A 21,729-nucleotide genomic window follows, 5' to 3' on the forward strand; every position below is an offset into this window, starting at 1 on the left:
GGTGTCCGTCCACCTGTGTGCTTCCTGTTTCCTGTTCCTTTGTTTTTCTACAGATCCGTATCCTCCTTTTCAGTATAAACTGTAAGGTGTGTTTGTCTCTCTTCAACACCTGGGAAGTTCACAGCCAGCCAGCCCTTGGGACCACCAGCAGCACGTCCGGTGGTGTGGGTGGCTTCCTGCAGCAACTTCTTGGCGTCCCTTCTCCAAACCAGGCCCACTAAGGCAGAGTGGGGAGAGGCACTGCCTCCAGAGTCTGGGAACGGCCTGACCTCTGACCGCGCTGGGGACCGGGGATGGGTGTTGGGACGGCCAACGGCAACCGTGGTAGCAGGTGGCAGGTGCGGTCACACAGTCGCAGGGGGACACCGCCCCTTTCCGGCGCGGGGCCGAAGGACGCCTCCCCCAAGGCAGACACGTTTCCAGACGCTGGGGAGCAGCAGGGCCTTGGACATCACATGCACGGAACCCCCGTGTCTGGGAGTATCAGCCGGGATATCAAAAACCTATCTACACCCACCTGGCAGTGACAGCTCTCACCGAGGCAAGCTCCCTGCAACAGTTCATCAGAAATGGCCCAGCTAATGATCGGCTGGGCAGATAATCGGAGGAGAGTTAATTGTAAGGTTCGATATGGCATCTTGTCAGCAGAGATAAGTTGTCACGTTTTCCACTTGAGCTGAAACTAAATGATTGTAAAATAAGTTATGAGTGTCCTTGGGCCTGTCTGCCGGAATGATAGCTAAGAATACATTCCTGGCCATCAGTCTCCAGCAGGCTGCTTGATATTTATGCGAACGGAATGTTATTTTATTCCCCTCTGGTCATGCTTGTCAGCTCCCCGAGTGAAAAGTGAGGCGCGTCTTTGACTCCTACTTCACATCCTGGAGCCTGGAGAGACTGCAGATTGTTATCATTATTGCTCATATTATATATTTTTTGGGGTGTGCGTTGAACATTGATGCCCGATTGGGAAGAACTAATGGCTGGCATTGAGCACGCGGGATGCCAGCGGACCAGCCCATCCCGGCCCCGCGCCGCGCATCCTGGGGACTCCCAAGGCCCTCCGTCAAAGCCGGTTTAGATGTGGAGTAATGAGGCGCTCGCCTTTTTTAATTTGGCATGCCTCCCTTCCCTTCGCTTCGACCCGCCCGTACTTAGCGCCGTCGACCGTCGGCGCCTGTCCCGGTGCCCAGTAATTGATACAAAATAAAATGCATTATTTGTATTCAGTCAGGAGGAGCGGATTGCGTTCCGTGGGCTGTGGCTAGAGCTCATTTACAGTGTCTGAGGCTGGGCTTTCCGGGCCTCTTTCACTTTGAGGGATACCTTGTCAGGCAGGAAGAGTCGTCGGAAATGGAAAAGCACAGCATGGAAGCCTAGTACGTTTTGATTGCTCATATTTTAAACCGGAGGAATGTAACACAACTCCTGTTGAAAGGGAGTTTTCAGGATCTGGAAGCCAGGGGCATCGGTACGGCAGCTCGAGACCCACTTAACTAGAAACCGGAGCTTTCTCGGCAGCCCCAGCCCCAGCCCCAGCCCCAGCCCCAGCCTCAAGAACAGGCTGGCCGGCCAGAGTCCTGTCTCCTGCGGCGGGCTCCCTGACCCAGGGCCCTGCCCCTCCTCGACCCCTGTCTGTTGGCCACCGGGATCGGCTCCTCTGTGCCGCGGTTGTGGCCCCCTCGCGTCCACTCCTGAGCTGCGCCTGCTCCCGCTGGCCCTGGCCCGGATCATCTGCTTTTTCCAGGCACTTGTGGCCCCGCCCCGCCTCGGCCCACCCTCCGGAGACACCCAGCCTCGAGGTGGCCACTACCCGTGCAATGAAATTTCCAGGGCCCGGGCCATGGGGCGTTGGGGCATCGACACAGGCGGGGAGAGGGCGGTGGACAGAGGCGGGAAGCGTCTACAGGAGACGGTAGACGGAGGAAAGTCACGGCCCCAGCTTGTCAGCTCTAAATCGGGGCACGGATGGCACTCTCTGTGGGACCCAGCCCCTACGAGCAGCAGGTCAGGCGGCCAACGGGAAGGACTGCTGGATTCGCGTGTACTGTGTGCACATCGTTTATTCCTCGTCTGCAGTGGAATGTACGGGGCTTACCGGTGCTGATCCTGCTTTTGCGTTCTCATCATGACAACCCTGTGTCCTCTCAGACACTCGCCTCCCTCCCGTGGCCAGGTTCGGGCTCGTGTTTCCGGTTTTCCCCCCACTGCTCCCCAGAGCCTCCTCCTGACTCTGGTCCTTTGTCTCCCTGTCACTCTCCATCTCTGAGTCCTGACGGCCCAGGCAGGGGTCCCGAGTCACATTTCTGTTTCTCCAGGGATGCCACGGGCCTGGCCTGCCTGCTCGACCCGGGAAGGTGGGCGTTCAGGCGGCTTCTTACCTTACCTCTGTCTGCGTGCCGGGGTGCTCGTGTTAGCCCATCGTTACACCCGTGCGGCTGACATGCTCCCTGGACACATGATCCCTCTCTTCGTTCTCTATCCGAGTAGCGTGGCCCCAGAAAAGCAGTCTTTTGTGAAGGCACCAAGCAAGAAATGAGACCGGCATCCATTCGCTCCTTAGAAATTGGCTCCGCGGGGCAGGGGTTCCCCCCTTTTTTCTTTGACGAACCCCAGGTGCCTGGATAGAGTTGGCTCATAGAGTACTCGGTGCCCGTGAAGTGTTTGTGCCACCTGTACGGCTTCTTTAAGGGAAATACTCTCGCAGTGTAAATAGATTTCATTCCGGGTGTTAGATGCTCACCGAAAAATAGGTCCCGGACTGCTGGAAAGTCGCACAGCTGGCTTGACACAAGCATGCTTGTGGTTTTAAAACGAAGTCACAAAGTTGATCGCACTTCTCGGTTACCCTCCGGAAAGTAGTACCATCCACCCTGCGTGAGCACCTCTGGAAGGGAGGTCGTCAGTTCTGTATAAAACTTAATTCCACAAATATGCGCAGAAGTCCCATTTTCATCCAGTGTCTCCTCCAGGCTGTGTCCCGGTAACGAGGTTGAGCCCAAGTCCCTGCCTTCGTGAGGCCCGTGCACTCTCCAGGAAGGCGTTTGTCAACGAGGAGACGCGTGTGTGGGTGATGCGCTGTCACACGTGGTGAGCGCCACCTGGCACGTGAGGCGGGTGGGGCTGGATGTGAGGCAGCTGGGAGCCGTGGCCGGAATGGGGGAGCCTCTCGAGGGGCCTCTCCTTGGACTTGTAAGACCTGCACCTTCCTAGTTCCCCTGTAGTCTGACAAGCGTCAAGCTCGCTTTGGCTTCCCCATGAAGGAGGGGGCGAGGAGTTATGTGGGGTGCTCCCAAGACCCACACAGTCCCTCTGTGGCCGGTCCACTGCCGGGGCTGGGGCAGCAGCTTGACTGGAGCAGGGGTCAGCCATGAGGAGACACAAACAGCAGAGAGGGGCTGTGCTTTGAAAAGGATCAGAAATCAGGTGGTGGCTGGGCGAGGGCATGGGGTCATGGAGGGTTTTGTTAGAAACGAGAGACAATACAATAATACAGCACGTTTGATGCAGCCCGGGGAGGGTAGGAGAGGCTGGGGGCCAAGTCACTCCAGCGGCAAAATGGGGTGGAATCCAGCTCCCAGTTGCAGGGAGGTCCCAGGTCCATCAGGGACCGGCACAGGAAGGGGAATGCTCACTTCTGATGGCTGCTTTTGGGGGATTTTTCTTTTGTCTTCAGCAAAATGTAAAATGATGTCTCTGTGGGGGATGGAGTGAGGTGTGGGGCATTTAAGGAGAATGGAGAAGGTGTGGTACAGCCTCTTGCAGAGCAGGGAGTGGCTTTATTCAGTTTCCTGGTGCATCCAAGGGCAGGCCAGAGGTCTGGCCTCCAGTCCAGCCTGGCCCAGTTTGGGGGTCATAAAGATAGAGGAGGCCAGTGGATGTGAGGCTGTTTCCTCCCTCCACCCCCCCCCCCCACGGGGCCTGAGTACAGGTGCTGAGCCAGGTGCAGGGTGGAAACTAGCAGTCAAGTCGGGCTAAGGGTCAGGAAAGGCAGAGAGAGGAGAGTGTCACCAGCATAACCCTCAGAGTGTGGGTCCCGGTGTACGTGAGCTGGGAAGACAAAAATAAGACCCAGAACAGCCGGCTCGTGGTGCTGGCTCTGGGTTAGAACCATGAGGGCTGGATGGAAGGAAAGAGCTTAGCAAGGGGGAGGCTCGAGAGGCCGGGCCGCGGCAGTGGGGGTCACCTCGGAAGATCTGGACGGCATCATTCGTGAGGATGGGGTGAGCGGCTGCCGGGCAGTCCGTGAGCCAAGGGGCATGAGCCAGGGGGTCGGCTTGGCAGGTGTGAGCGGAACCGTCCAGGGAATGGTGTCTAGGAGGCCGGGGCTAGAGGAAGAGTGGCTTGCAAGCCGCACCTGTGTGTCCGGTTGGGGGATGGGGGGGGGGGGGGCTACCAGTGCCGTCACCTGAGAGGTGTGTCCCCAGGGGAGAGCCAGGTCCTACCAGCTGAAGCGAGCGTCCTGAGGAGTTCCCTCGTGCGAGGGAGTTTGCACGGACAGCCCGTAACTCCCGGACGAGTCTGAGAGGGCGATGAAGAACAAAAGAGCAGTTCTGATTCCGCACTTGTCTCACCATGGCCGTTTTAGAGCAGGCGGGTTTTTGTGGCGGGAGCCGTCCTTTGTGTCCTGGCGCATTCTTCAGCGTCTCTGGCTTCTCGCTAGTCCGTGCCTGTAGCGCCTCCACCTGTCTCTGTCGAGAACCCAAAGTGTCTGCAGACGTGACCAGATGTCCCTGGGCAGGGGTTTCCGATGGAGAGCCAGTGGCTTAGTGGAAACACGGAGCCACAGGCGGATGACGCGCTGGCCTTGAAGCTTCCCCGTGGAAGAGAAGGCTTGCGGTAAAGGCTGCCGCTGGTCCCTCGGGGGAGGGTGGGTGTCATGACTGGCGTGCGTTTCCTTCTCAAGACTGCCACTCAGCTACCTGCTCCAAGCGAGTCAGCCAGAGATTTCTCCCTGAGTTACAGATATCCCAAGATGCCCAGATAACTCGGTAATGAGATCGCCGTGTCCCTGACAATGATCTCTAGGAACAGTTTTCTGAATCTGGAATGGAGGGGCATCCCTAGAAACAGACACCTGTCGTTTCGTTCCACAGGAGGGTGAGTTATGACCAATATACCCGTGAGCGCAAGGTCATTCCCAAGTAGGATTCTAAAGTACATTGTGAGAGGGGTACCTGGGTGGCTCAGTTGGTTGAGCATCAGCCTCTTGATTTGGGCTCAGGTCATGATCTTGAGGTTCCTGGCATCGAGCCCTGTGTTGGGCTCGCGCAGACAGCACGGAGCCTGCTCAGGATTTTCTCTCTCTCTCTCTCTCTCTCTCTCTCTCTCTCTCTCTCTCAAAATAAATAAAACATTAAAAATAAACAGATTGTTAGAGAAGTGCTTGGTATAGATATAGAAAAGGGAACAGCAATTTAATTAAGCAGAATAGTTCGTTGAGGAGAAAAAACATTACATAGATTTCCCTTTGTTGTTTTAAAATCATCAAAAACATGACTAGGTTGGACACCCACCTACAGCCACGTATTTGACAAGAGTGTTTGGTGGTTTATCAGCAAGTCCGAGGATCCGGGAGCTGGCTTCACAGGTGACCTGCTGTACCCGGGTCTCGTTCGCCGGTCTCCCCGGTGCTTCCAGGTGTGGATTACCGCCTCTGAAATTTGGGGCTCGGTTTGGACCCCTCCCTCTTTAATGTCTTCTCTGTCGCCTTGGGTGGATGTACGAAGTTGTGTGCTCGAGGCAGCCAGGAGTAAATAGGCAAGGCAGTCGTGAAGGATAATGATGTGCAGGGCCCTGCCCTACCCTGTGAGGAACCAGGATGGCCCAGCCGTCGCATTCCAGATCACACGCTGCTACCGTAGAGACAGATGGACGGAGTGTTGGAAGAGCCTAGAGAGCCCAGAAATAGAGCCACCACACACATATGGAAGCTGTTCTGTGACCATGCACAACTCGCATGTGTATTCTGAGCATCTGATCCAGAAGTGTTGCTGTGTGCCTTAAAAAAGAACCGGGGCGGGGGTGGGAGGTGGTGCCTGGGTGGCTCAGGTCGGTTGAGAGTCCAGTCCTTGGTTGTGATTGCGAGTGTTTGTGAGTTCGAGCCCCATGTCAGGTTCTGTGCTGCCGGTGCAGAGCCTGCTTGGGATTCTCTCTCTCTCTGCCCTTCCCCAACACGCTCGCTCGCTCTCTCGCTCTCTCTCTCTCTCTCTCTCAAATAAACAAATAAGTAAACTTTAAAAGAAAAAGAGAATGGGAGGGACCTGGGGCAGCCTCTCCACGCTCAGTGTCATATGGGGGAAACGGGCGTCTAACTGCCCTAGGGAACAGGCGTGCCACTTAGATGCAGGTAACCGGCAGACGTCCACGTGCAGAAAGCGCATCTTCGGGGTCAGTGGTTCAGGGATGAAAAATGTTAGTTTGGGAGAGAGCGTCACAGCAGCGGGGGTGACGTGGGTTGGGACGCACAGTTGGGAATGAAAATGGTACTCTGAATTGAGTGGGTGCCCAAGGGCCAGAGTAAGATAGTAAAAGGGCAGTTGTCATTGCCTGTTTTCCTCATCCACCTCCAGGATGGGTAGTGGGGACGGTCATTGTGACAACTGTTCTCCTGTGCCTGACACAGGGTAGACTCTTAACCCTTAATGGTCAGAGAGTGAACGAAGACTTTTGAAATCTGGGCGGAAAATAGGTGAAATGGACAGAAATTAAATCATGATAAGGTGTGAGTGTGGAGTAATATCCTAAGAGGGTTGGACCAGCTTTGGGAGGCTTAGAGCCTCTTAGAGGCTTTAGGACCAGCTAACGCTCTTGTCCCGACACCCCTTAGCGGCACCAGGCGGACTCTGAACTCTCTGAAATTGTGTGCAATGTGTTAATTAGAATAGCCTTTTTTTCTGGGATATTTACAGTTTTCATCTGCTATCCAGTGGGCTCTAGTATTTTTAAAATATGTAGAATTGCCACTTTTAGAAGATGAATATTGTAGAAAAAAGTCTGGGAGAAGAAGGCAGAATGCCCGAAGAAAAGAGACACATCAGCTGCTCCGTCCAGGCCAGGGGGGCAAGGACGGGACCAAGGGCAGCTGTGGCTTAAATGGAGAGCAGGGGCGAGCTCGAAAGGCCATACCAAAAAGAAATGGTGACTTTGTGAATAAAGACTCCTCTTCTAGCCCCAGCCTTCTCAAGTCTGTGTCCCTCACCCAAAACAGGGACAGAAGCAGCCAAGAGGGGACTCAGGCCTGCTTGCTACTCCTTGGGCAAAGTTACCCAGTGAGGTTTACCAGATGTCTGGCCTGGGAGGGCAAGTAGAGGGAAGTCAGTTTTGGGGGAGGGCAGATCCCTGAGACACCCAGTTGTCACTCTTCCTGAGACTCCTTAAAATGGTTGCCAGTGTTTCAGTGGACCCTGTTGACCAGTCTCCGGGGTCTCGTGCCATCAGATGTTCCCAGGGTACCCTGCGGGAACTTTGGGGTGGCCCAGCCTCCGTGCAGCCCTGCTGCTTTTCATGATACTTTACCACCTTCTAATGTATCTGGGGAGGGACTCTTTTTCTGTCTTTCTCAGTGATGGATCCCAAGCTTCTACAAACGTGGCCCACAGTCGGTGCGCAAAATGTACTAGTTGAACAAATTAAGTACTTTGCAGCGAACTTTCTGTCTTTTGAGCTACGAGATGCTGAATCATGAACCCTTCAGGCTTTGCGGGTGTTTGGTTGTGTTTCTCCATCACTTTTTCAAAGCACTTTCTCATTGTGGTTGAATTACATGCTCATTCCCTGAACAAAGAGAACTACTCTGCTGTTCTCTCTGATAAAGAGGAAAATGGACATAAGAAATTGAGTTTCCCCTATAGTGAATTATCACATCTGGGCACTGGTTTTAAAATTGTATAAACAGCTTCAGTGGATCGAGAATCGGCGGGTCCGCCGTGGTGGGAGAGTGAGGTGGCGTGCCATTTCTCGATAATAATAAACGGGTGTTGCAGTCGTGTTAATGTTGAGGGTGGAAGTTACGAGAATCGGAGAATCGGGAATCCCTCCGTCCTGTGTGCACGCACAGGACCAGACCCACCCACGAGGACGCCTTCTATGCATTCTTGCACATCTCTAAATTACTTTTAACGTATCGGTGTAATTACGGGAAGAGAAAAATAAACTAACGAAACGCATGAACTCCGCACTTTCCTTTTCCAGAACACCAGTCGGGCAAAGTAGAGAACTTTAAGTTCTCCACAGCCTACAGATGATCCAGAAATAAAGGCCTTGTTTTTGAATGGCAGGCGGTACATGAGAGCAGGTGGCCCCGTGACGTTTGAATACTGGATGCTCTGGGCCTCCGACCCAGTGATCTCACATTAACGTAGTACCTGTGGGGCCTGATATGATATTGGAGGAACATTGCTTTCGTATTTGTGCAAAGCCTGCCTCTTTCCGAGTGTTAACTCTTGCGTTCTTTTGCCTTTTCCGGTCTGATGGCAGACACGGGGCTGGGCGACTCCGTGTGCTCCAGCCCAAGTATCTCCAGCACCACCAGCCCCAAGCTCGACCCGCCCCCCTCCCCTCACGCCAACAGAAAGAAGCACCGAAGGAAGAAAAGTACCAGCAACTTCAAGGCCGATGGTCTCTCCAGCACTGCTGAAGGTAAGGCTTCCCGGGGACTTCAGGGTGAGGGTCTGCATTTCGGAAAATTAATTTTCCTTTTTCAAATGGGCGAAGTCGCATACCCTTAGAACCACAGATGCACAGCAGCGCAGGTCACCGCGTGTGCCCTCTTTGTACAAGACGGCACTAGTGGGGCCCTTGGAAGCTTCTCGTCGCTGACTGATTCTCGAGATTTTTCAACCAAATCAGTTGTCTCACCTCCTGGCAGTCCTCTGGTGTGAGGCAACTCTGGTCTCCCTGTCACACGCCTGGCCAGGTTCTCCGTCTTGCCCTCCCTCCACACCCTGGGGCGAGCATGTCCACTCCCAACTGGGAGGTGCGCCATGTTGTATTATTCCAATAAAGGTTGTTGCCTCTCCTACTCCAGGAGTCTTTTCTGATACTGGCTGGTCTCAATCCTTACGAGACAGCTACCTCAGTTCCGGCTTTTGGCAACCTGTTATGAATACACGCTCCTCCTGTGAGTGTCTATCCCGTCTTTTTGTCTTGTGGCCTCTATTAATATTCCAGCTGTCACGGTTTGTCACGGTTTGGCTTGATTCTCCTTTCGCTTACGTCAAGTCCTTCGTTTTTATTCTCGGTGATGGCCAGATGTGACCTTTCTGAAGTGGCTCCTTCAGATGGATTTACATGTTGTTATTCCAGGGATACAAAGTGGTGATACACACACACACACACACACACATCCCATTATGAGAGGCGACGTGAATGCAGTTGTAAGAAAAAACAAGCTGAAGAAATACTTCAAAGGAAAATTAAAATTTCATAGCGTTCTTGTTGACCACGAATTGTTACTTGTGGCACCGTCCGTGGTGAAGGGGTCTGTTTTCAACAAGGATTCCACACACACACCAGAAATACTTTTATAACTTCTACTCTTGTTCCTTCCCCATTCCTGCCGTGCTTTTTCTGAATCCTCTGCCTGTTGGTTCGGAAGTACAGTTTGCAGCATTCGAGAAAGTGGCTTATTCCCTCCTAATAGCCAGCGAGGAGCCTATAAGCCCACAATGCATCCACTAGTAAGGAAGGAACAGAGTTTATGGTGCACGCGCAGAGTTTGATGTTTACGCGATTCTGGGAGCTGAGTGGCGGTGTGGTTTCTTGCATAATGAGGAGTCAGACGTTCAGCGTGGCCAGTAGCTTGCTCTCATGGTGGCCAAGTGGGGAAGAGCCTGAAAGCCCTTCCTTACAATTCTTACCATTTTGCCTCCCATAGGCTCCCTGCTAATAAGTTCAGCCAATAAAGACCGACTTTTTCCTGTTATGACAAATGAGGATGATTCTGTTCTATCAGCAGTGGTGAAAAATAACAATTGTGGATCACAGCACCCACCCAGACGTTACTGACCTTCCCACCGGAAAAGAATCGGCCCCAGATGCTGAGCCTTGCTGAGACTCTTTCACACAGTCCTTTAGCAGAGGCCCCCCCGGCCATAGCCAGGGGCGTGTGGACACGCCCCACCCTAACAGGAGGCTTAGAGCAAAACCAGGAAGAAGCCTGGCCTCTCATGAGGGTGGGTGACGTGTGCCACACATACCCAAGGGCAGAGTAAGATTTGCTTTAGGGAAAGGCTTCCTGTCCGGGTCACAGATAAACACCTTATTGGGTGTGTCATGTTTCAGACTGATGACTTTTTTCCAGGAGCGACACTTGGTAGACACTGATTATCAGGTCGACGTATAGTGTACATTATCCATACGTCGCACTTTCCAAGTATCCCACCTACCCACCTGGCAGAGTGAAAGCCATGCGAATAAGATACAGCCGTAAAGTGAATTAGTAGTTTCATGTTTGATTGGACTCCTGCTTGAAACCAGTGTCCCAGTCAGCCAGTGGGGAATCGAAGGAAGTTTGAGAAGTGTCCATGAGCTTGTTGGACACCTAAGAAGCTTCCAGCCCGTTTCGTGCGTTACCGGGATTGTACCCTGTGCTCTGAGCAATAGCGTGTAATAAGGCTGAGACAGATCCTCGATCCAAAAACAACCACGGACCCTTTCATCAAAAGGCGTTACTGCCGAGGTGATGACACAGACAGAAAGACAGACTTCCAGGCACCACAGAAACACCCAAATTAGAAGTCACAATGGTGTCGAGAGGATAGATGATGAGTAATGGTTGACGTGTGTTCACAAATTCAACACCAACGATCAGAAGGGAAACTGTGCCCCTCACTTCCTAGTTAAGAGATTATTGTACCTGTAACGCCAACGGCCGTGACATCTTTTCAGTAGAAAATAAGGCAACAGGTTCTCTATAAAAAGAAAACGTATCATTTTTCCCTAGGAAAGGTTACGCACAAAACAGTAAATGAGTCATTTTTGTGAGACACGCTATATTGCGTTATTTCTAAGGTACGCTTTTTTCCCCACGTTGTAACATCTCTGAAGTCATAATGCAACCTGCAATTGAGGTCATTTTAGGTTCAATGATACACAATATTTTTTTAACAGTCTTAACAAACCAGTAGCTCCTTTAGGTAAATGGTGTAAACCGTCTAACTGAACCATCTGTTTTTGAAGTTAAAGCTAGCTGTACTTGTTTGCTTTTTAGAGGATAGTGTTTAATTTTAATTATATCTCTATAGGGGTGGTGTGGAACCCCAGGGGCCAATGGGGGGGTGCCAGTTATCAGGGCCCAGAGGGAGAGCTGTCCAGAGAACGCCTCCGGTCGGGAACAACGACCCTCAGGAGAGGGACGTGTGCAGCCTGTGGGGAGGGACCCGAGAGGATCACCCTAACCTCATTCCTCTCCCTGATTTCTCCGATCCCCTTCCTCCCCGCTTCGACTAAACCCAACTGGAAACCAAAGAGCACCAGTCACATAGGTCCAGGTTCAAGGCAGAGACAGAAAAGGCAGAGACGAGGCAACGGAAGCCAGGGACTCATGCCTCTTACGTGCCTCTTAGCAATCCCCGGGGAAGTCCGTGCCACTGACTTGCAGGAATGTAGGAGACCAGCAGCCTCTCGCTCAGGGGTGTGCACTGCCCAGCACCGTCTCCCGAGGGCCTGACCGAAGCCCGGCCAACGGGGCGGTCGGAGCTTCCTAAACGCGCTTCGGTATCATTTCCCAGCCGGGTGCAGGAAGGAGCCCGCCACACAGCCTTCCTAGACTCCCAGCCAAGCACAAGTATTCTGGTGCCAGATGTTCCTCAACTCGGTGGCATGTGTGTTCCCAAAGTACGAGCTAAAAGTGCATATCATCCGTATTGATGTTGCCTCAGAAGCCAGAAACCCTCTGTCCACACGGGGGCTCTTGGTCTACCTGATAGAAATAAGGACCTCCCTTCTAGCCAGGTTTTTGCAGCATCAGCATTCGTGGTTAGTTATCCTAGTTCTCTTATGCTGAAGAACAACGATTAAACTCCACACTCAGTGGCAGATGACGCTGTACCCAGGACGCCTGGGTGGCTCAGTCGGTTGAGCGTCCGACTTTGGCTCAGGTCATGATCTCACAGCTCGTGGGTTTGAGCCCCGTGTCGGGCTCTGTGCTGACTGGCTCAGAGCCTGGAGCCTGCTTCGGATTCTTTGTCTCCCTCTCTCTCTCTCTGCCCCTCCTCTGCTCCTTCTGTTTCTCTCTCTCTCTCTCTGTCAAAAATAAATTTTTTAAAAAAGGTGCTGTAACCTGTCAAACAGTCATTTACACATATTTATAACTTAAAATGAATGGGGTGAAATCTAGTAAGTTATAGGAGCAGATACTCTGATCTTCAGAAGTATAAACATAAAACAATTCCTTATCTTTACGTATATTTGGAGTTCCAAATCGCAACTCGATTGTGTGTGGATATGCATGATGTATATGATGAGCCCTAGAGCAGATGTTTGGATGATCAAGCCAGTCACTGGGCTCATGTATAACTGTTCGTGTCATTTAAAGAGTCAAAAATTAAAAGCGATCGAGCCCCTTCCTTGTGGCGTGGAGGAAATGTGAGGTACAAGCTAGGGCAGTGCGCTCTTTGTGAGAGTGACACCATATGTCACATAAAGCAGACTACTCCAGGAGAGTGATGGATGCCTGGTTGCTCCCAGTGCTGATGGCTAAGGCTGCTAACTTTGGGCGGGCATAGGACACCTTCTCACTGAGATTAACTTTGAGAAGAGGGAGCCTCTTAGAAGCCAACATCCTCTAACCACCATAAAAGAGGGGCAGGTGGTTACTACGTTTTTTTTTTTTTAAAAATTCACGTATCCCATCTCTACCCGTACTCCTATTTAATAGACCGTTGGGAACATTGGATATTAAAGTATTGGTGATCTTGATTTTAAGTTGGATTTGATTTGCTCCAGGAGAGACACGAACTATGTTCACATAGTGGAAGGGACCCTGGCTGGCCCAGGAGTAGATTTCTTTGGGGCCGCTGGGCGGAAGCTTCAAGAAGCTGGATTTTGCTTCAGATATTAAAAGGGAAACTTTGTGAGAGTCAGGGCTGCCCTGAGAGGTGGGGGCACCGTCCCCTGCAGTGGGCACCGCACTGGCTGCAGTGGATTCCGGGCTCTAGAAGGACGCCCTGGACTCGACAGAACCAAGCTGGAGGGTACGTGCCCAGAAACCCCTGGGCAGCGGGAACCACGCAGACCGTTAACGACTTGCCGTCTTTTGGCGATCCTGCCTTGGCCACTTCGTAGCCGGGGTTCACTGGGGACTCACCATCTCTGAAACGGAACCGTGGACCCCGCAGTCTCGTTCTCTGGTGCCAGTTCTGGTGGTTCTCGTTAGTTTTGCAACATGCATGCAAGTTTGCGTCAAGTGCTGATTTCCCTGTTTCCCCAGTGAAAAGGTGGAAGGAGAGAGAGGTTAAGTGGCTTTCTTGTCCAGGGTCAGGTTGCTGGTAGGTGACAGAACTGTGTCTTGATTCTCTGCCTCCAACTCTTTCCACCAGGCAAAAAGCAGGTCTTTGAGGTATGTGGAGCGGCTTTTGAATCTAGGAGTGGGGCAGACAGAGTCGCTTCCTCGACATTTCTTAGATTCCACGTAAAGATCCTTTCATATGGATCATGACATCCAGAAGTTGCGTAGCAAAGACCTTCCTTTAAAAACTCCGAGCCAGTCTGGATTTGCCCAATCTTAGTATACAGGAGGGTATGCAGAAATCCTGACGGGTGTCTTTCCCCCTTGGGTTCGCCGCGCTCTGTTCTGAAAGTCTCAGGAGAGAATTTATTGTATCCCTTGGTTGTTCATTCTGGGTCTTTATAGAACCATTGTGTGGTTGACCCTGGATGGATACTGAAATATTATCTTGTGGAGGAAAAGTCACAACGGCCTCTCTCCGTTTAGGATAATTAAAAAAAAAAGAAAGAAAAGCCGTCACAGCTGCATTCGCTGAGCAATGGGAGGCGAGGCCCCAGCCTGTGTACAAATCTCATTAACTCTAAGTTGCAAAGGTCGGGCCAGACAGAGTTTTCCTTCCCTCTGTCACAGAAGAACCTGACATGGTGAGTCATTTTATTCTTCATCAAATACCAAGCAGCCAGCAGCAAGGAAGCACTATGTGTTGGGCTCCATGAGACCCACGAGAAGTGAAACTCCGTTCCTCCCTCCTCCCCTCTCTCTCTCCCTCCAGTCCTTTAGAGCCTTAGCTTGGAGATAACATCACACAAGAGACCGGCTGCCTTTTAAAACCATCTTTAAAGAAGCCTGGGTAGGGGCGCCCGGGTGGCTCAGTCGATTAAGCGACCGACTCTTGATTTTGGCTCAGGCCATGATCCAGTGGTTTGTGACTTCAATCCCTGCATCAGGCTCTGCACTGACAGCTGATAATAGCGTGGAGCCTGCTTGGGACTCTCTCTCTGCCTCTCTCTGCCCCTCCCCTGCTCAGCCTCTCTCTCAAAATAAAGAAATAAAAATTTTTTTTAATTAAAAAGTAAACAAGAGGCCTGGGTCGTTCCGAAGCAGTACAAAATAGCGAAGTTAGGAAAAGGTAATGTACTGTAGAGCTTAATTTTACATTCTGCAGATTGAGTACCCGTGACTCTTTCATCTAATAAAGTGCTGCAGAAAGCATCACCTTTTCATCAAATATCCTCTGTTCACAACAACTTAAAGCCCCACCGGTGAGGATCGGATTTGGCGCAAAACGGACTTTGGCCTTCACTGAGCTACTCCTAAGAGGACGGGTGTGGCCGTACCTGACCAGTTACCTTTTACCTCAGGAAAAAAATTGTTTTTCTTCAGTAGCTGAGGTTTTGGAAGGCACTTTGGAGAGAAAATAAAGAACTGTGCACGAGCCTTGTCCAGGCTTCTTCCTGGATACTTAGAATTACCGGAAAGCAGTACCCAGGTGCGTGAAAGCTCGCTTAGCCTGTGACCAGCAGGCTGCGTTGACTGTCCCACAGTTTGGGGCATCGCTGGGCCATTGGGGGCGCCTGGCACCTCGTGACTGGGGGGCAGTCTGTTTCTTTTGTCACAGAAGTGTCTCGTCCCCACGACGTCCTCACTCTTCCTCTCTCCTTGGCCACAGCCAGCCACTCCTTGTCACCTGCGATGGCACACACGGCCAGCATGGGGTCAGGGCCGAGGAAGGGGTTCATGCCTTGCTTCCTGTCCGCAGGGTTTTCTCATTTAATTTCGTGTTGTCTCGAGGTCACTGGAGGGGGAGGGAAGGGAGGTTTATGAAAGCCACGCAGGCATTACTGTCACATGTCACCTTGGGTTTGCGCCTGTTAACCTTCAGGAACATTCCCACAGCCCCCCTCATGTCCGCTCCTTGTTTTAATTGTGGCCGCCACCTTGCCTAAAAGGAGAAGGCATGAGAAGGCTCCATAAATGCCAGCGATTTTCTGTAACAATAAGGACTTCCTGATGGAACTTTCTCATTACTTAAACTGGTTTAGTGCCTCCGAGTCGTTGAGTTGAGCAGTTGATCAGAGTGAATGTGGAAAAGCCAAGCATTCAAACTTCCTCCGGGAAGACACTCCTAAAATACAGTAACTCGGACAAGGGAGCCAGGGTGGCTGTGTTTCTTCGCCGTCGAGCCGGAAGTTAGAGGAGACGCCACATACTCGGAGGGACTTGTTACTCCCCACAAACCGGATTGTTTTACCAAAGAGAGTTCTCAGGTTGTAACCCCGGCTCCCACGAGAACAGACTTGCTGGAACGGAGTAGCTGTGGGCTTACTCTAGACATTGACATTATAGATGGGGCACAGTGGACTCAAAAGCCATCCTGCAGGGTACAGACCTCCCAACACACACGAGCTGGAGGCACACACGGATCCTTTGTGGAAGCCGGCGGGTCGGAAATAAACAAAGATGAGTCGACCACAGCAGGAAGAGCCAGAACAGAGGATCCCCATCATGATGCGCTGACAACAAGAGAAGGATTTTTGATCATGTTTTTTTTTTCAAGTACACACAAACTAAAGAGTTAGATTCAGTTCCTGGAAGTGCATTGATCCCCTGCTGCACGGCCAGAGCTATGCCTGGTGCTGATGTAAAAGTGAGTGGGGTGGCCCCTGCCTTCAGGATGCCCACTGTCAGGTGCAGGTGGAGTGTGCACATCCGGAAACCAGCCGTGGCCCCCGAGCAGCCCATCCAGGAGCCCAAGGCACCCGGCGCCTTGGGGCCCCCAAGGGAGGCTCGGCGGCAGAGGTGAGCCGTTCATCCGCCTCCCGCCGCGTAGAGAACCATCTGCTGCTCCAGAAAAGGAGGGGGAATACGAATAGCGGATACGTGATAAATCTTGTTATGAGGCACTTTGGGGGTCCAGGCGTCCCAAGGAGACTCCTCGTGGGACAGGACAGCTGGACCTCCTCCGTCTCCTGCCACCCACGAGCACAGGCTCCCCTGTGAGAAGCGCGAACTCCTTTCAAGGTCCCTGTCCTAAAATACAGGCGCGTGACCGACCTCAGTGCCTCTTCTTTTCCCCAAACTTAGGGGTGCTGGCGTGCACTGGGGTTCAGTCGGCGGGAGCCGCCCACGGCCTCCAGCATCCATCAGTAGATCGGGAGACAGCGTGTTTCCTTCTGGGCGCCCTGGGGTTGGAATGCTGCGGAGATTTGGGACGCCGGGTCACGTGACCTTTCGGTGGGTGTCAGGATAACCCCTCGAAGTCCTTTGCTTAATGTTCTCAGGACATTAGAGCTGCCAGGGCCTTTGGTTGTCACTTAGGTCTGCGACAGAACTGAGACCACGGTGTGATGCACTGTGCTTCCTGAGCTGGGCAGAGTCAGCACTGCTCAGCCCGGGTGATTGTTCTCGGTCGTCCGGGCACTCTTTACGCTTTCGCTCTGCCGCGTGTATCTTGCCACAAAGAGCACGGGCTGCCAACTGAAACTGACGTTCAGAAGAAAGCGGTGACGATGTGTGTGCAACTCCCGTGTCTTGGCCTCGTGGGGGCGCAGACGTCGGTGCGTTCCGCGTTAGATGCTTACACCCAGGGGACTTGGGGACGTGGTGGCGCCTGTGAGGTTTCTGTGTCGGAGGTTGGAGCGCAGTTCGCGGCGTCTTCCCTCCCGGAGCTGGGAACGATGGAACCCATGTGTCGAGAGGACTTTATTCCTGAGGATGTAAAACAAAACAGAATAAAGGTGGCGATTAAACCTAAAACTTAGTCTACGTAAAGACAAGTTGGGGGGTGCCTGGGTGGTTCAGTCGTTTAAGCCTCCGGCCTCAGCTTGGATCGTGATCTCCTGGTTCGTGAGTTTGAGCCCCGCGTCGGGCTCTGTGCTGACAGCTCAGAGCCTGGAGCTGCTTCGGACCCTGTGTCTCCCTCTCTGCCCCTCCCCTGCTCACACTCTGTCTCTTTCTTTCTCTCTCTCTCAAAAATAAATAAACACTTAAAAAATTTTTTTAAAGGCAACTTAGTAAACGGGAAGTATAAATAAAATGCGCATACACCTTGTATCTTAGTCCACGGGGGCCGCTAGGACAAGATAACACAGACTGGCGGCTTGGGGGGTAGGAATCATTTCTCTCCATGCTGGAGGCTGCAATCCGGGAGCGGAATGAGGCCCCTCTAGTTCCTGGGGAGGACCTGATTCCCGGCTTCTCGCCGTGTCTTCGTGGCCTTTCCTCCTCGTAGGAGGCCACTCACTGCATCCCGAGGGCCCCGCACTCTCCGCATTAACCCTCGTCACCTCCCCAGGCCTCCGTCTCCAGAAGCATAGCCTTCAGAAGAATTTTGGAAGGGCACAGACATTCAGCCTGTACAGCCTTGTAACCTTCTGTTCCTTGTGACTGACTGTGGGTTGACTGTGCCCCGTCGTGCCATTTAAAGAAGGTGTTTCATGGACTCGGTGAGTCAGGTTGGAAACGGGTCTGCCGTCCCCGGGGCCTCGGACCCTTGTCAGGACACGTCATTAATCGTGAAGGAAGGAAGCCAGCGTTGATTCACCGTCTGCTCTTCAACACGTGCTACGTCATCACGGCCTTCAAACGCCCCGGTGGTGTTGGCGGGCGGGACGGGTGCCTCCGTTTTCACGGGTGAAGGAAAAGGTTCAGTGAAGTAATTGCCCAGGATCTGAAGGTGACAGGAATCCGGGGTCTGCCTCGGGCCTCTAGGACGTGTGCTGGGGGCCTGTGCTGTCCATCTGTCCCCAGCACCCCTGCTGTGGCGCAAGCTTCTCGGCACACTTGTTTCTTCCCTCTCGTGTGTGCATGCCTGCACGCTCTGGTGCATTCACGTGCAATTTGGGTGTCACTGCTTCAGCTACTCTGCAGGATTAGAGGACAGGCTGTCTCCCAGCGGTGACGAGGGGGCATCGCTCTGGAAACTTTTTTTGCAACTTCGGTAGGGACGTGTAACTGCGATGCCATGAACCTGCGTTTTTATGTTCGTCCTGAGGACGGCCCCCTTTTTGGAGGGGGGACGGGGCAGTGAGGCGGTTTGCAGATGGGAGGGAGGAGGGAAGCTCGTGGATGAAGCCCCCCCCCCCCACCGTCTGCTCGAACCCCGCGTTGCCGATTTATGTATTAATCAAATATCTGCCTCGCGGGCTCCCCGGGTCTGACCGCACGCTCCTGCGTTACCGGAATGTGCCGGGGAGGCTCCGGAGCTGGTGCGGTTTGAGGCCAGCTCTGTTTGTTTCGTAATCTGTGCTAATGCGTTACCTCCTGCTTTCAACTCCACCCCCTTCGCGTGTCAGCTGCGCCGTGGGCGCCAGGCTCTGAGCTCGGGGTGTCCTCGCCAATGAAAGAAGTAGGCACCGCGAGCCCTTCGGCGGGCATGGCCGTCCACACACAACACACACACACACACACACACACACACACACACACACAACTTATCAAGGGCTCCTTTTGTGCTCGGGACATGGAGAAAATTGGCCATTTGTCTGTGGGGTAATGGGCTTTGTGGCAATATGAAAATCTCGCAAACGGTTAAATTCAATGACATTATACCAGAGTTCATGAAAAGTGACAAACTGCACACAGCTTAATTCTATTTAATTTTTTTTAAGGGGGGAAAAAAGCAAAGGGAGAATGTTTTAGTTTTTCTTAAGCTGATTTCTCTCTGCTTTTCCTTTAAAAGTGCCTTTCTAGTTGCCACACAGTGATGTGATCATTATCTGCCACCTCGTCGCCTTGCTGCCTCTGCGTGCAGTAAAATACAAAAAAAAAAAAAAGAGAGAGAGAGAGAGAGAGACCAGGGGAGCTTGTGAAGTATGACTTCCTATCCCAAGACTCATTGCCTACGATTCGTAGCGGTTGACAGTAATGATCTTATTACAGTACTCTGGACCTTGAAGAGATTTCATGAGGAGAGAGAAAAGGACAAGCCTCCATGTAATCAAGTGGTGCTGAATATTCCACGCGTTTTTGATCACACACTGATTGGGCACAGTTTTAGCCCATCTTCTAGTCAATTATGCATGGCCCCTGTGCTCCCGGATAGTCAGAAACATTGATGGTGTTGTCTGGGTTTGGCAGGCAGCCAGGGGTTTGAAGTGCCTTGCACACCATCATCCCAGGATAAGTGCTTTTTAGTTGGAATTGATTACCTTTCTTTGGGTTTTGCTTAATAGCAAAACTGCATTTGGAGAGGGCTTCAGGTGAAAAATGGACATATTAGCCATTTAGAGCATCTGAACTCCCCGTCAATCTCTGGGCTGCCCTTGTTTCCGTCTAATTTCTGTTTAATGATACAACGTTTGATAATATTTAAGATATTCTGTGTCGTCTGCCTCCAGGCACACATGTTGAGCATGGAAGACAGGTTCAATGACATGGCCAGTGTGTCCGGGCTCCCAGGCTGGTCCAGGTGAAGCTCCGGGCTTCGAGGGGATGGGTCTCCATCTTGGCCGGAAAGCACTAATTACCCAGAGATATTTTCATGGGCAGGGAAATAAGGTAGCAGACGCAGCCTACAGTTGGCCGGCCGGTCGCAAGTAATTGTGGGGCGCGCATCGACGCGCTGGGCCCGGCGTGCTCACTGCCTGGTGCCCAGGAGGGCTGTTAGCACATAGTTCATGCTGTCGTTTCCCTCCCGTTACTGATCTCGAAGCCAAGTGATATGTGAAAAGATGGGATTTCTCCTACCAGAATGATCACTGAATGTTGTCCATTGTGACGGCAACGCAATTAAGTGCATGGTAATTTGCATAAGAGAAAACGGTTATAAACTAAACCGGGATTTTTGCTTCCTCGTGTTACACTCTCAATTCAGGTTCTTGGTGGATAGATAGGCTCAGAATCATCGGATAGGGAAACTTCAAAGTTCTTTTTAACATGTGTGCAAGACTGAGAAATTGGACGTGGAAAAGCCAGGGGGTCGGCGTGGGATGCTTCTAGAAATCTATGTTGAATCCACCAAAGGCTCGGTGTTCAGTGGCCTCCGGTCCTTGAGGGGAGTGACACCGGAGATGGGAACCATACCGTTTCGCCACTGGGTACCTCAGTAACCTGACTTGACTCTTCTTAATTGAGTAAATAGGGTGCTTTGTTCTTTTACTTGGTTTTCATTTAGAGCTTTCTTGCTTTCTGCAGGTGGGAATAACTTTCCTCTTCAGTGGCTCTCTGCAGAAGCCATGATTCACTGTAGGCAAGGTTACTAAACAGCCGTAGGAGAACTTAACAGAATCCCTAACTTCATGTTTTCTGAGCACACAAGCGCGCGTGCGTGCGCGCGCGCGCGCGCACACACACACACACACACAGAGGGCTTTTTCCTTTCTCAGTATCATGAAAATAAAGTATTTTCTATCAGTGTAGATTTTAGTGATGATTCTTTAAAAGACAAAATCACGAACAAAATCAAAATTGACCATCTTTTAGCAGCAGTAATTGCCGCCTTGCAATAATTGCTTCCTTGCAATGTGTGGGAGATTAAACCCCGTCTGTAGCCTCTCAACCCCCCAGGGGAACCTCTGGGTTCACATCCTCCACATCCGTGGCTCTCTAGGACTTCTCCTAAGGAATAAATTCATATTAAATAAAAGATCTTGTAATAGGCTGTCAGAAGGATATTCCTTAATTTAATCATTTCATATTCAAGCCATTAAAGACTATTGTCATTTTACCCATGGCTGTGTTTCAACAGGTTGACAAAATGTATTTTTACAACTGGAAAATACCAAATCCACAATTAGCAAATAATGCAAGTTGTAAAGGCCATAATTTTAGCTGGCATACAGTATGATCTCTTTTCGGCCTCGTAAGTTTACCTGAACAGGTGAATCTAGTACTTAACATTTAAAGAGAAAGAGTCAGGGGCGCCTGGGTGGCTTGGTTGGTGTCCGACTTCGGCTCAGGTCATGATCTCACGGTCCGTGGGTTCGAGCCCCGCATCAGGCTTTGTGCTGACAGCTCAGAGCCTGGAGCCTGTTTCAGATTCTGTGTCTCCCTCTCTCTCTGCCCCTCCCCTGTTCATGCTCTGTTTCTCTCTGTCTCAAAAATAAATAATAAAACGTTAAAAAAAATTTTTTTAAATAAATAAATAAAGAGAAAGAGTCAATAAATGTATACAGTTTCACCAGTGAATGCAGACTATGTCTTGTAATTAACATGTAATTTACCCTGAACAGGCCAATCAATTGATGGAAACAATTTAGAATCATCTACTTTCTTGAATCCTCCTCCCCCCACCCCCAGATGTTGATTCTTCTCACTGTTGGGAGATCAGTCTCTTGAAG

General features: G+C 51.6%; 1 protein-coding gene across 18 annotated transcripts in view; it reads left to right on the forward strand.

Moving 5' to 3' along the window:
- Positions 1 to 21,729, forward strand: part of AGAP1 (ArfGAP with GTPase domain, ankyrin repeat and PH domain 1) — a 541,118-nt gene that overhangs the window by 401,961 nt on the left and 117,428 nt on the right. For 15 of the 18 annotated variants that reach the window (XR_008295656.1, XM_053215993.1, XM_053215994.1 and 12 more), the window contains one exon: positions 8,479 to 8,640. The exons of 2 other annotated variants lie outside the window; for them this stretch is intronic. Coding sequence is in view for 15 of the 16 variants with exons in the window: in XM_053215993.1 (XP_053071968.1) it covers positions 8,479 to 8,640 (162 nt within the window). In the remaining variant the exon portion in view is untranslated. Of the gene's footprint in view, positions 1 to 8,478; positions 8,641 to 8,715; positions 12,827 to 21,729 lie in introns of those variants that run through there. One more of the 18 variants, XM_053215998.1, reaches the window with a different exon arrangement.

The sequence above is a fragment of the Acinonyx jubatus genome, chromosome C1 (genome assembly GCF_027475565.1).
Source record: "Acinonyx jubatus isolate Ajub_Pintada_27869175 chromosome C1, VMU_Ajub_asm_v1.0, whole genome shotgun sequence".
NCBI classification, from domain to species: Eukaryota; Metazoa; Chordata; class Mammalia; order Carnivora; family Felidae; genus Acinonyx; species Acinonyx jubatus.